Here is a 15,787-nt window from a genome sequence, read left to right as displayed (position 1 = left end):
CCTTCACAACATGCCAGTTTGGGCAATGTATTAATGATCCATTTGCCTCACTTAACTTGTGTCTGCTAATCAGATCAAGAGTGGGGGCCGGGGGGGGGGTAAAAATCCAGGCTATTGGCCTCTGAGTAGCTCCTGGCTGGAGAATGGCTGCCTACCCAGCAAACAGGGCTCAAAGAGGCACAGATGGAGAGAGATATGGAATAACAAATGTACAACTTCCCTGAAAATCCCAAAACAGGGGCTAAATAAAAAAGAAGTATCAGGACATTTAGGAATGGTGAATGCAAATCAGAGAAGCTTCCAATTATTATGGGAAATAATGGGGACACTTTATCTTAGTTCACCCCAGATTGACAAGCAGAACAGTTTTTGCTGCATTCCATTCAGCCTGTATACAAGACCTGTCACCAACACTAAACAAAGAGGACAGTCCAATCGACCATCATTGATCTCTTCATTAAACATGACAGCAGGATTTGGGGGCTGACTGAGCAATGGTGTGGCAGTTTAGCAGTAGGAAGATTCCTACCCCAATGGCAGCTTTCTGACGTACTCACAATGTTAATTGGAACGGGATCACTCAGTTCTAGTGGAATTTTGACTAAGCAAAGAAGGATTTCAAAATATTTCTTTTTTTTTTTTATTATTTTGTGTTTAGCTTTCTCCCTTAAAATAATCATAAAATAGATATTATATATAATAATATATAATGATAGCTCTGTCAACTTCTTAATCACAGTTACAATCTGAACTCATCTCAACCTTCTTGGGTTTGCTCTGGAGTTTGCTTCCATGTGTTTCCCATGCTCCCCACGATGATCTTTGACATGCACCTCAAGCTTTTGTCTACCATCCCCTATACAAGCTGGGTCCATTTCTATCTCCTGCATCAACCCAGGTAGCACTGGCTACTTTCCATCAGTAGGAAGAATGATAGAAACTGGGAGGCCCGGTCTCAACCAAAGTCACCTCTTCCCTAAGCCAAAATATTTTACAAATTCTGATTCTTACAGTTCTTACAGTAGTTTTGAAATGGGGCCCAGGAATTTGTATTTTTAACAAGCATACCAGGTAAGACTGGTATACACTGAAGTTGTAGAATCACTGCTATGTTAAATATGTATCAGAAATGCGAGTTTGGGTGTAAAGTCTTACATAAAATACAGCCTGTTGGCATGCTGGTAGATAATACAGCTTCAAAATATTGAAGAGTAATAATAATAAAATAATAACTTGTGTCAGTCTGAAAGTACTAAATTTTCTCCGTTTTTGGTAAAGTTTAAAAATAAGAAAAACTGTTGTTTCTTATTTAAAAAGCAAGAAAAATTATATTTGAACACAGAATTTTTCAACTTAACACTGTGCTAAGTAGAGAAGAAAGTATTATAAAGGTGGTTAAAATTTCATCCTGGCCCTTTGGGCTGTTTTGGGATCACAGTAGTCCAGGTGGCTAGGGAGGAGTAACATGAAAGACAGTGAGTAATGACACATTAGCATCATACTGTAGACAGAGGCTTGAATGCCAAAACCAGGAGTTTGGAGTCTAAAAATGTACGTATTATATGATCTGAGGGTTGCTCACCCGGGAAGTGACATGATGCTTTTTTAAAGACAATGGTTCTTAATCTGGACTGGATATCAGTGTCACCCACAGAGATTATTTGGACCTATACAGAGTCTGCTTAATCAAAATATCTGAGAGTGGAGTCTAGGCATCTTTATTTTTTTTTTAATGTTTCACAAATGACTGATACAAAGTCAAGGTTAAGAACTGTTTTAAAAACTCTACTCATTAGTAATGTTGATTTGGACCCAGGAAGGGGAAGTAGGGAGACCAAAATCAGGATATCTGACTAGAAGCACACTGCAACATTCCTGAAGATCTCAGTCAAGCTTTCCTTGGGACCTACTAAAATCCTGTCTGCTGATTTCCTAATGGGTCGTGGGCTACATACAAACTTTAAATTAAGACCCAGAGCTTCCCGGCCTCCATGATGTGCTATTATACGTAAAAATCCATCTGATAATTTGTCCCTTTTTAAAAGACATCCTGCCAATGAAATCACTTCACTATGAAACAGGGTATCTCCTTGTTTTCATTGTCTTTGGTTTTATAAAATCCTTTGGTATTTGAAAAGCACATGCATCTATTTTTTTTTTCCATGTCATCATTGCCTGATTAACAAGGAAGTCTAATTAAAAACTTGATTTAAAGAACAAATGGTGTGGCTACTCACAGCCTGAAGCTGAAGAATCAGGTCATTTTTTTCCTGAGTGAGGGATACTTGCTTTGCTTTCAGTTCCTCCGTCTGAAACTCTGATTTCTCCAAGGCTTTCTGTAATCGTGCACACTCCTTCTTCAGTCCAGCTATTTCTTCTCCTATTTCTGAAGATTTAACAAGAGGCTTGATCTTGAAGAAGAGCCTCATCCAGGCCCAGTTCTTCACAGCCATGAAAGCTCTTATGTTCCATTGTATCAAAATGAGTGCATCCCTAAATCAAGAGAGAAAAAAGAAAAGCAAGTTAGCCCCGACTATAGGAGAATTAGTTCCCAAATTAAAATCCTCAATAAACACATCTTTTTAGGAGTCATAAAAAATTCTCATTAGTCTTCAAAGCACTTTTATATCTGGACTTTCACTTGATTCTGGCAAAAACTCTCCAAGGTATATCTGGGGTTAGCAGTATTATGGACTAGATATCCTAAAAATGTTCCCATCACAAACATTTCTTTGAATGAGAGCTGAACCTAAAGAGAGTAAGACATATAGAAGGCACCAAAAACGTAAACAATAAGTGAATGCATGCATAGCTTGGCCATCTTTAAGGAAGGAGGAAACGAGTCTTGGTATTGTAAGAGTCTGTATTTTCATATTCACATGGATAAAAAGGCAAGGCACAAGCCTTCAAAGAATCTTACCCTTAATAAAAAGGAGGACTGAAAAATTCACCTACCAGCAAAGAGAGATATCAAATTAAAGTACATCTGATTTGGTATGAGTGAAGACAAATTCTACTTCAGATATTTTTAATGATCCAGTACCACTGAATTATTTAAGGTTTAAATTATACTGCCTGAATGGTACAGAAATATCCAAGAAATTAGCACAATGATTTTTTTATTCTGATAATAAATACCTTTTCAACCCTTGGAGTAGGAAAATGCAAAATTACATTGAAAACAAAACACCTTAAACCCAAGCACCAGAAGTTCCCCTACATAAGGCACCCTGAAGAGGGGTTACAATCCAAAGTTACAAAACACATATAGGAAAATGAAGTTGAGCACATATAATAAAAAGTTTGATGAAACCCCCAAGATTTTCAGATAATTGTACTATCTGATGGAGACTATCAAATAATTACATTAAAAATTATTGACCAGGCGCGGTGGCTCACACTTGTAATCCCAACACTTTGGGAGGCCGAGGTGGGTGGATCACGAGGTCAGGAGAATGAGACCACGGTGAAATCCCATCTCTACTAAAATTACAAAAAATTAGCCGGGTGTTGGTGGCAGGCACCTGTAGTCCCAGCTACTCGGAGAGGCTGAGGCAGGAGAATGGCGTGAACCTAGGAGGCAGAGCTTGCAGTGAGCCGAGATCACACCACTGCACTCCAGCCTGTGCGTCAGAGCAAGACTCCATCTCAAAAAAAAAAAAAAAAAAAAAAAAAATTATTGTCAAAGATAAAAAGGAAAGACCTTTAGAAACAATGAACCACTCTGATAAAAGGACACACAGATTTGAAATAAGACCAAATAAAATGTCTAAAACTAAAAAATATAGCAGTTGAAATCAAATACTCAGTGGAAAAATTAAGCAGGTTATTAGAAACACTGGGGAAAAAAAACTAGTGAATTGAGAAAAGAACAAACCCCCACAGCTCCAGACCCCAGGATGGCCCTTACAACCTCAGGTTCCAGGCCTGCCCCAGTACCAGTCCAGACATGTAGCCCCAGACTGCCAATGACCCAGACTCCAGGGCCATCCTGATAATCAGTCCAGTCCCCACAGACCCAAGACCTAGAACTATCCCCATGGACCCAGTCAATAAGGGTGTTCCAGTAGATCCTAACCACAGACTGACTCTCATGGCCCCAGGATCCAGGCATACCCTCACTAAGTCCACTACCATGGACTTAGACACTAAGGCTTGCCCATGTGGATCCAAGATCTAGCGTATACAGCCGCCAAGCCAGTCTTCATGGACCCAGGAATTGGGCCTGAATGTGCACTGAAACTGCCACCAGGCCATCATGCCCCAAGACTCCAGCAGCAATCCTGCCAGTGGACACTGCCAGCTAGGCTGCCCAGAATCCCTGACCAAGCTTACTGCTGAAGAGGTTTTCCTGTTGAAGCCAGCCTATAAAGATTAAAAGATGTACTATTTCAAATGCACAAACACTAATGTAAGGCCACAAGGATCATGAATAATCAAAAAAATATGACACCACCAAAGGAACAAAACAAAGCACCTGTAACCACCCCTAAAAAAATGGAGATCTACAAAGTAACAAAATCAGAAACTGGAGAAAGCAAGAAATTACAGGTTTCTGAAACAAATACACAAACCAACTGGACACCTGGAGCAGTTAGGGACAAAGGCCTAAAATCTCTAGCCAAGATGTCTGGTGAAGATCTTGCCCAGTCAAAGCCAGGGCATAAATATGGAGGAGGGGGACTACTGTTTCTTCAAATGTACAGATACTTATGCAAAGCTGTAATAATCATGAAGAATCAGGAACACACAACAGAATAGAAAGAATGAAATAAACCCCCTAGAAACCCACCCTAAATGGAGATCTATGAATTGCTGACAAAGAGTTCAAAACAATGATCTTAAAAAAAAGTTTAGCGAGCTACAAGAGAATAACTAAACAAAGTGAGAAAAATAATACATGAACAAAAGGAGAAGTTCAACAAGGAAATAAAAACCATAAAAAAGAACCACACAGAAATTCTGGAATTGAAGAACACAATGACTAGACTGAAAAATTCCATGGAAAGTATAAATGCAATCAAGGGGAAGAATCAGTAAGCTCAAAGACAGGTCGTTTGAAATTACTCATTTAGAGGAACAAAAAGGAAAAACAAATGAAAAGAATGAAGAATGCCTACAGCACTTATAGGATATCCTCCAGCTTGCCGATATACACATTATGGGAGTCACAGAAGGAGCAGAGAAAGAGAAAGAAACAGAAAGCTTATTTAAAGAAACAATGACAGAAAGCTTTTAAATCTGGAGAGGAAAATGAACAACTAGATTCATTAAGCCCAAAGAACCTCAAGTAGATCAAATATAAAGAGATCTTCACCAATGCACATTATAATGAAATTCTCAAAAGTCAAAGAGTTTCAAATGCAGAAAAACAAAAGTAACTTGTCACATATAATGAAACATTCCTGAGACTATGAGCAGATTTCTCAGCAAAACCTTGCAGACCAGAAGAGAGTGGTATGATAGAATCAAAGTGCTAAAAGAAAACAAAAACTAAAAACCACCAACCAGAAATACTGTATCCAGCAAGGCTGCCTTTCAGAAGTGGAGAGATAAAGACTGCCACACAAACAAAAGCTGTGGGAGTTTATCATCATCACTACTTGCCTTACAAGAAATGCTAAAGGGTGTTCTTCAAGTTGAAACAAAAGGATGCTAACTAACCACACAAATATATATAAAAGTGTAAAACTCACTGAAAAGACAAGAATATAGTCAAATTCAGAATAATACTGTAATAATGGTGCATAAATCACCTTTTACTCTAATGTTAGTTAATGTACAAAATTATTTAAAATAACTGTAGCTACAATAACAGATTAATAGATACACAATATTAAAAATATTAAATTGTGACATAAGTAACATAAAATGTGGGGACAAGATAAGTTAAAATGAAGAGTTTTTATATGTAGTTGAAGTTAAACTATTGCCAGCTTAAAAATAAGAGGTTTGTCAGCTTAAGATAAACATGTAACTACAAGATGTTTTATGTAAGCCTCATGGTAACCACAAAGAAAAAACTTCTAGTATAAACATATAGAAGATAAAGAGAAAGGAATAAATGCCTAGCATTACAAAATATTATCACATCACAAAGGAAGACAGAAAGAAACAAATAATTTTTTAAACAATCATAAAACAATTAAGAAAATGGCAGTAGTAAGTCTGTATCTATTAACAATTACTTTAAATATAAATGAAATAAGTTCACCAATCAAAAGACAGAGTGACCAAATGAATAGAAAAACCAAACCCAACTATATGCTGCCAACAAGAGACACACTTTAGCTTTGAGAACATACACAGGTTGACTGTGAGAAATGGAAAAAGGTATTCCATGCAAATGGAAATTGAAAAAGAGCAGGAACAGCTATAGTTACATCAGATAAAATATATATAAGTCAAAAACTGTAACAAGAGATAAAGAAAGTTATTACATAATGACAAATGGGTCAATTTATCAAGATGATATAAATGTCTTTATATTTGACAAGATTTAACATCCATCCATTCATCCATCATAAAAATTCTCAACAATGTAGCTATAGAAGGAAGGTACTTCAAGATAATAAAGGCCATATATGACAAGCCCACAGCTAACATCATACTTAATGGCAAAAAACTGAAAACTGAAAGCTTTTCCTCTAAGGTCAGGAACAGGACAAGAATGCTCACTCTCAATAGTTTTTTTCGATATAGTACTGAAAGTCGTAACCAGAGTAATCAGCCAAAAGAGGAAACAAAAGCCATTCAAATTAGAAACAAAGAAGTTAAACTATCTCATATAGAAAACACTAAAAACCACCAAAAAATAGAAGTAATATATTTGTAAACTTGCAGGATTAAAAAAACATAAAAAATTAGTAACATTTCTATATACTAACAATCGACTATCCAAAAAAGAAGTCAATTCATAATAGCATCAAAAAATAAAATAAAATAAAATAGATAGGAATAAAACTTACCACAGAGGTAAAAGATCTGCATGTTGAAAACTATAAAACATTAAAAAAGAAATTGAAGACACAAACAAATCCAAAAATATCTTGTGTTCATGAATTGGAAGAATACAGGATATTTTTGGTTAAAAGTCCATAGTCCCCAAAGTTATCTACAGATTCAATGCAAACCCTTTCAAAATTCCAATGTTATTTTTTACAGAACTAGGAAAAAATTCCTAAAATGTATATGAAACCACAAAAGACCTTAAATAGCCAAAACAATAGAAACAAAGCTGGAAGAATCACATTACCTAATTTCAAAATACGCTACAAACTATAGCAAAGAAAACAGCAAAGTATTGGCATAAAAACAAACAAATTAACAATTACTTTAAATATAAATGGAATATATTTATAGTCCAATGGAACAGATATAGTCCAATGGAACAGGTTGGAGAACCCATAAATCAATCTATGCATTTATGGTTAGTTGATCTTCAATAAAGTTGCCAAAAACACACAGTATGGAAAGGACAGTCTTTTCAATAAATGGTGTTAGTAAATTAGATATCCACATGCAGAAGAGTAAGTGGATCCTCATCTCACACTATATACAAATATGAACTCAAAAGGAACTAAAGACTTAAATTTAAGATCTGAAACTGTAAAATTACCAGAAGAACAATTGAAGAAAAAGTTTATTGACATTGGTCAATAAATTGCCAACAATTTTTTTTAATGTGACCCCAAAATCAAAGGCAACACAAGCAAAAATAGACAATGGGATTACATCAAACTAAAAAGCTTTTGCACAGCAAAAGAAACTATCAAAAAGGAGAAGACAACCTATGGAATGGGGGAAAATATCTGCAAACTATACATGTAGTAAAGGGGTAATATTCAAAATATATGAGGAATTCAACTGTATAGCATGAAAACAACCCCATTAAAAATCAGCAATGACCTGACAGACATTTCTAAAAGACTACAAATGGCCAATAGTATATGCAAAAATATTCAACATCACTAATTATCAGGGAAATACAAATCAAAAACCACAATGAGATATTACCTCACACCTGTTAGAATGGCTATTAATAAAGACAAAAGATAAGGGTTGGCAAGTATGTGGGAAAAGGGAACCCTTGTACACTGTTGATGGGAATGTAAATTGGTACAGCCATTATGGAAAACAGTACGAAGGCTCCTCAAAAAATTAAAAATGGAACTACCATAGGATCTATCAATCCTAAAACACTAATGAAATTAGAATTTTGAAGACATATCTGTACTATCATGTTCATTATACTATTATTTGCAATAGCCAAGATACAGAATCAACCTAAGTGTTCAATGACAAATAAATAAAGTGTGGCATAAATATATAATGAAATATTATTCAACCTTAAAAAAGAAAACATTGTCATTTGTGACAACATGGGTTAACCTAGAGGACATTATGCTAAGTATAATAAGCCAGGCACACAAAGACAAATATGGCATGATCTCACTTATATGTGGGATATTAAAAAAGTCAATCACGGAAGTAGAGGGTGGAATGGTGGTTACCAGCAGCCAGGCCATAGGGAAACTGAGGAGATGTTGCTCAAAGGACACAATGTTTCAGTTACGCAGGATGAGTAAGTTCTGAGGATCTAATATACAGTATGGTAACCATAGTTACTAATTCTGTGTTGTATACTGGAAATTTGCTAAGAGAGTAGACCTTAAATGCTCTCACCACACACAAAAGATAAATTTGTAAAGTGAGGATTAATCAGTTTGATTGTGGTAATCATTTCACAAAACCTACATATATCAAAACATCAGATTATACACCATATATTCAACTGAATAAAGTTGGAAAAAGGAAAAAGAATAAACACAAAGTAGAAGAAAAGAAAGAATAAAGGTAAGATCAGAAATTAATGATGTAGAAAAAAAGTTTAAGTGGTTTATTAAATAGACTAAATAAAGATGTGGCATGAATGGTCAAGAAAAAGGAAAGAAGGCACAAGAAAACAATACTAGGAATGATAATACTCTAGAAATAGAAATAATTTAGGATTATGCTCTAGGAATATTATATAGATACAGTAGAGATTTAAAAATAATAAGGCCAGGTACAGTGGCTCATGCCTGTAATCCCAATACTTTGGGAGGCCAAGGCAGGCAGTTAACTTGAAGCCAAGAGTTTGAGACCAGCCTGGTCAAAATGGTGAAACCTTATCTCTACTAAAAATAAAACATTTAGCCAGGTGTGAAGCTACTCGAGAGGCTGAGGCCTTTATCCCAGCTACTCGAGAGGCTGAGGCACAAGAATCACTTGAACCAGGGAGGCAGAGGTTGCAGTGACCTGGTATCATGCCACTGCCCTCCAGCCTGGGCAATAGAGAGAGACTCTGTCTCAAAAACTAAACTAAACTAAAATAAAATAAAATAAATCGATCAAATTGAAAAATTCAAAAGAAATGTAAAATTTCTTTTTTAATAAAAGAAAGCTTTCCTGCACTAATTCAAGAAGAAAATATCTCATTAGACATGTAACTAATAAATAAATTGAATCAAAATTATAAAACCTATCACAAAAGAACCACCAGATCCAGATTATTTTATTGGCAATGCCTACCAAAGATTCAAAGACCAGTTATAAACTGGTTCATGTTTTGAAGAGAGAAAACATTCTTCAAATGTTTATGAGGTTAGGATAACCTTGATTCAAATTCAGATAACACAGCAGATGAAAATTATAGGCCAATCTTATTCATGAATATTGATGAAAAATCTCATGGTGATATTACAATCAAACCCATCAATGTATGAAAATATTTCTTAACCAAAGTAAGTTTAACTTTTTAAAAAATCTGTTAATATATTTCCACACATTTATAGATTAATTCAGAAAAACTATGTGATTGTTTCAATAGATGCAGATAAATGATTAAATAATTTCCTCATAAAAATGCTTAACAAAATAAAATAGAAGGAATGTCCTTCAAACAATAAGTCATTTCTACAAAAAAAAAACAAAACAAAACAAACAAAAAAAACTACACTGAACATCATTCTTTAAAGGGAAATGATAGCTTTCCCCAAAGTCAGAAATATGAAGACATTTGACAAAAGTTTTTAAAGGCTGATACACAAGTGGGTGAGAACATGGGACAACGGGACTCTCATACATTGCTGGTGGAGAGTATGGTATATTAGAAGCAATTTGGCAATATCTTGCAAAGTTGAAGTTGTGTGTGACCTAAAACCTATTATTAATTCATGCCCTAGAGAAGTGCCACTCAAAGTGTGTGCCTCAGACCAGCTGCTATCCACAAACTGTTATCAGAAAATGGAGTATTTTGAGTAATGATGCCCTCAAGAAACTCTCATATATACGAATGGGGAGACATTTACAAAAATGTCACTGCAGAAGCTACTGGTAAAAAAAAACAAAGGAAATAACAAATTTACATTAGCTGGAAAATGGATAAATAAATTATGATATATTTATATAATGGAATACTATACAGCAGTTAAAATCAATAAGCTAGCCCTAGATTCATTAACACTGATATATTTCAAAGAATAATACTGAATATAAAAGACAAACTTCAGGACAATATATACAAAATATTATTTACATGAAGACTAAGCACATGTAAAATCATGTCACATTTTAAGGATGTCTGCATATCGAGTAAGCAAACGTATGAAAACATACTTTTATATGACATATATAAAACATGGAATGAGAGACACAAACTCAAGATCTGAAAAGGAAAAGGTAAGACTTGGATTACAGCAGAACTATATGGGGGCTTCAACTATGTATGTTAATTTTTTAAAATGTTAGCAATTACAGAAAAAAAATGTTAAGAGTTGACTGGGTGCCATGGCCCATGCCTGTAATCTCAGCACTTTGGGAGGCTGAGGCAAGAGGATTGTTGAACCCAGGAGTTCGAGACCAGCCTGGGCAACATAGGGGGACCCTGTTTCTACAAAAATAAAAAATTAATAATGTTAAGAATTGAAATGCCTTCATGATGACTCCATGAGTATGTATTATAGTATTTTTTGTATTTTTTATTTGCTTGTGATCTTTCAAAGTAATTTTTAAGTCACGATTTAGAGAGAATGGATCATAAAGGTTTCACTTTAGACATTAAGAAAATAAACTATAGAGAAATTAAGAATCTTACCCAAGTTTACACAACTGGTTCTAGAAGCCATGTTTCCTGACCCCCAAACTCCCATATCACACTGAACACTATATGAGAGTCACAGAAGACCCTTAAGAGTCGTCTCTCTATTATCTTTGACATCACCATGTAATAATCATTTTCTCTTGGGAAAAAACAGAATTAACAAATTGTCAATTAAACAAGTTACACCAAGATCTGTAGACTTCTCTTCAGAAGACAATATATGCTAAGGAAAAAATAAATACAACTTCAGCATCCCTTGCTCACAGTCCCTTTGTTTGGAGATTTTGCTAGCTTGCTTTCCATGATTCTATTAAACAATAGACAAAACCAATGCCTAAGAATGTACAAGCGTGGTGATAAATGTCCCCAGTGAATCTGTCTGAAATAAAGTAAGAAAGTTATGATTACATGTCAACAAGAGCCACAGTTTCTGACCCACGGGACGTAACAAAGGGGTCAGAACACCTCGGTCTTTGAAGCATACTTCCCCACAGAGTTGGCTGTGGGCTATATGCAAACCTTTCCAGGTCTGCTTCTGATATAAATTATGAGTCGCACCACTCTCAGAGATCCAGACTTCTCAGAATATAAAAATCTCTCTCAAAGGGAAGCCTGAAAGCATGGCAAGAAATATCTGAATCATGCCTATACTTGGTTGAATAGGGCAATAAAAGCCCTTTGCACTTTTGCACTCTGTCTTTTTGTTATATCATGATTTAAAAATGTTTAAGACCCAGCCTAACCAGAGAAGGCAGCTCTTGACCTACTATAAGGCAATGAGATTAGTTGCACTGGTTGAGGCACACTATTACCCTAGCAGTGGGGGTGCAGGGTGGGCATATAATACCTTTCTTCCAGAATCTTCTGGAATTTGATTCGCATCAGTTTGCCCTGTGCTCTGGCTTGGAACAATGTGAAGACTTTAGATAGTCTCTCATCTCTCATTGCTTCCAGCTGGCCCAGAAACCCAGCTTTAAAAAACACCTAAAAGAAAAGTCAGATGTTAGCTCCACTCATAATGGGTATTCAGCAAATGTTTATTGAATGATCCTGTGAGCAACTGTTGTGTTCCTAGGGATAAATGTATCAATTCCATTTCTTGTAAGTTTTATTTAATGTGTAAAATCTACATCCTAGAAAGTTTGATTTTATAAATCTAAAATGTGAAAAAAAAACATGTTATTAAATCATGTGGTTCTATTGTTTGCTTAAGAACGTAAACTATTCTTCCCCTTATCTATTAATAATGTCTCAATTGTTCAGGGAACCTGGTTTAAGTTTTAAGATGGGCTCAGGCATGCAGTGTTCCAAAGTACCAGGTAGCGTTCTGCAAACATTTTCTGTAAAGGATCAGATAGTAAATATTTTTAGGCTTTATGGGCTACATACAATCTCTTTAGGATATTCTTGTTTTTTAAACAATTCATGAACCATCTAAAACCATTTTTAGCTAGTGGACCATATATTAAAAATAGGACCAGGCTCTTGGGCCGTAGTTTGCTGACGCCTGTTCTAGAGTAAGGCACTTTTGTCTAGGCATCAAATAATCTACAGTATTTTTTCAAGAATAATTACTAACAAACAAGGTGAAATGAGTGAGGTGCCTAAGGCACACATTTTATGGAGGCACTAAGTGTGAGAGTGCCCTGAGAGTGTGTGCCTCTCAACCTCACTTGCTCAACCCTGAGAATGAGAGCCTCTTTGAAATTTGTGCCTTAGGAGCTTCACTTGCCTCATGTCAGTCTTGGCCCAGAGGAGTAGCATACAGCAAAAATAACTAAACACACAAGGAAGGAAGGCATCATCAGTGAAAATCGGCAGAAACAATAAACAGCAGAAACTGATTCCCAAGTACTCAAAATGTGGGAGTCAACATTTTATAACCATATCCTACAGAATTCTAATTCTATGAGGTCTTTATCCTGAATTTTCCAACTCTCCTTCAAATAATTTGTTCCTTATATGGATGTCATTACGAACAAACTGATGTTGACTGCCAGATAAGACCAAATCTATTGCTTAGTTAGAAGTTCCCAAAATATGTGAATCCCAAGCTCATCTAAGATGAAATAGAATTTAGGGAATCACATTTAAGGAAGTTGGTTTTGGATTAATTTTTTTAATAGTGGGTTAACTTTGAAGTTTTAAATTACTCAGAGAAATCAGTCCCTAAAAGAATACTGTCGCTAAAAGAATATTGTGGATGAATCAGTTCACACATAGATAAGCCATTAGCTCCAGCAAGTCGATTCACCTTTTTCTAGCTCTGATATATACACATTTTCTCACAACACCAGGTTGATTCAGTATTTTATATCTTGGCACAAATTTGCTTAGATGAGTAATTATAAAAATGTAAATGTAGTCAAAACTGAGGTTTAAAAAACATTGAATATTTTTCTCAAACAGCACCGAAGTTTTCACCTTCAACTAAGATCTATTTGTGTTATTTATGGTCATGACAGCTGAAGAATGCCTTATAATTGAGCATTCACAGGTATTTTAAGATACATACTCTTCCCCCCATTTGTCTCCAAATGCATTCTTTGCAGTTTTCTGGTTACCTTAGTGATTCCAAATCGGTACTGGGTATGGTCTATCTCCAAGGAGCCAAGTAATTCTTCAGCTGCTTTTCTGCTGCTCACAAACTTGCTCTTTGGAAAGGTCCTTGGATTCAGAATGCAGTACCTAATTTAAAATAAAGAAAAAATCCTGGGGTTGGGAAATCATATTATTCAAATAAAGACTAATCTAGACAAATGAGGTGAAAGGAGTTATAGATTTTTATCACTGTTATTAATACGTTCAATTTTCACAAAATTCTTAGTAACAATAATGAGGGTACAAGCAATAATCCCTTGCATTGGTATAATAGTTTGTACTTTTCATATTGCTTTAGAAGCAACCTCATTTGATTGATTGCTCAATTAAACAGGGGTGGGATTGGAAGAGGAAAGAGAGGGAGGGAGGAAAGCATAAGTATCTCTACTGTATGGATAAGGAAACTGAAAAGCAGAGACATTAAATGTCTTTTCCAGGATTCCTTCACCCTGTTGGTGAGTTGGTGGAAAACAACAAATATGCCTCTTAATTCTAAAGCAAGAAATATACCCTTTTTTACTCTACCAGACTTTGCTCAAATTGACTTGATGACCTATAATTTAAATTTCTAGAATCCAGGAAATAGAAAAGATGCCACTCCTGCCTCCTGCCATATACCCTGCTGGCTTCCTTCCTTTCAGGGGCTTGCTAGTAAAGCCACGGCGTGCTTGGATGGCAGCTACGATTAAGTATACACATTTCAGAGACTCAATTCAGCCTCCATATGTTTCTTCTGTATTTATTTCTTCTATATGTGGGTCTATTGTCTGTTAATAGAGATTTAAGGATATTACAGTTACATGGATGTTGGATTTAAGGGGAAATAATAATGGAACTCTGTCATCATATATCTTCCCACCACCAAAACCCATCGATTTGTAGTCTGGAGGACATCAACCAAACAAACAATGCATGCCTAAACACTTGGAAAGGGAGGAAAACAGAATGAACTGCCTCAGGTTTCTTGGATCCTGGAATGTATGTTTACCTTTGTTTAAAATCAGCATACTGCAGTCTGTTTGGAAAACCTTCACGGCATATCCTAATCCCTTCCAAGACACCATTACAGCGCAACTGCTGTAGAACCAAGTAAGGGTCCAGTATACCTGGAAAAAAAAAGAGTCACGGTGGATCTGTGCCTGAAAAAAAATTATTGGCCCAGATTTTGTACCAATTGCTGCATCTTGGGTTAAAAGAAAGTCTGAATTGGATAGTTTCCACACGATAGGTCATAGGAGTTCACTCCCTTATTGCGTGATAGTACTCACAGTAATCATCCTATTATGCAGGCGTCTCCAAATATGATTTCCCTGAAATTCCTTTAAAATGGAACAAGCCCCTTAATTCACAGTTAGATGAGATGTTTATAAGCAAATATTCTTGGAAGGCAAAAAGATTACATTTTTTGCTAGAATGTAAGTGGCTGGTCTCACATTCATTTGCCAACCAAAAACCAGCCAGAAAGGGTGATAAGAACACAAAAGAGAACTGCTTTCTCTGCGCAGCAGGGGGAAGGGATAAGAAGAAGGAAGAATAAAAGGAAAGGGGAAGACAGACACAAGCACAACATTCTGTTTACAGTTTTGCTTAGGAAGGACTTGTCCACATGCCAGACTTCATTCTCCCCTTATTTTCATGAAAGTGCCTAAGTCCTGTTCTGTAGAATAAGCATCCTTCTGTCACCTTCTCATTCATCAAAAGAAGCTCTACTGCAGCTGTCGGCTGCAATCTCCAATAGAAGCCTTTGAAAAACCATCCAAGAAGCCACTGTCCTTGCCCTCAGAGAGTCTTCTGAAACAAGCCAAGGACCACATCTCCTATCACAAATTCCTACTACAGTATTACATGAAAAATGAAAACAAAAAAGGATTCCATGCCTAAGGTCACAGAAACAAACTTAAATCATATACCCATATTTCTATACTCCAATTCCTTTCACAGACAGAAACAGATAATCTATAAGAAGGCACAAGTAGGCCGGCACAGTGTCTCATGCCTGTAATCACAGCACATTCGGAGGCTGAGGCGGGCAGGTCACTTGGG

At 36.0% G+C, this 15,787-nt stretch overlaps 1 protein-coding gene across 1 annotated transcript in view; it reads right to left on the bottom strand.

Moving 5' to 3' along the window:
* Positions 1-15,787, bottom strand: part of MYH15 (myosin heavy chain 15) — a 130,481-nt gene that overhangs the window by 59,821 nt on the left and 54,873 nt on the right. The window contains 4 exon segments of the mRNA XM_033201821.1: positions 2,238-2,493; positions 11,991-12,127; positions 13,708-13,831; positions 14,733-14,850. Coding sequence (XP_033057712.1) covers positions 2,238-2,493; positions 11,991-12,127; positions 13,708-13,831; positions 14,733-14,850 — 635 coding nt within the window.

This window comes from Trachypithecus francoisi, unplaced genomic scaffold (assembly GCF_009764315.1).
Source record: "Trachypithecus francoisi isolate TF-2019V2 unplaced genomic scaffold, Tfra_2.0 Lachesis_group0, whole genome shotgun sequence".
NCBI lineage: Eukaryota > Metazoa > Chordata > Mammalia > Primates > Cercopithecidae > Trachypithecus > Trachypithecus francoisi.
This window is presented reverse-complemented; position numbering and strand designations above follow the sequence as displayed.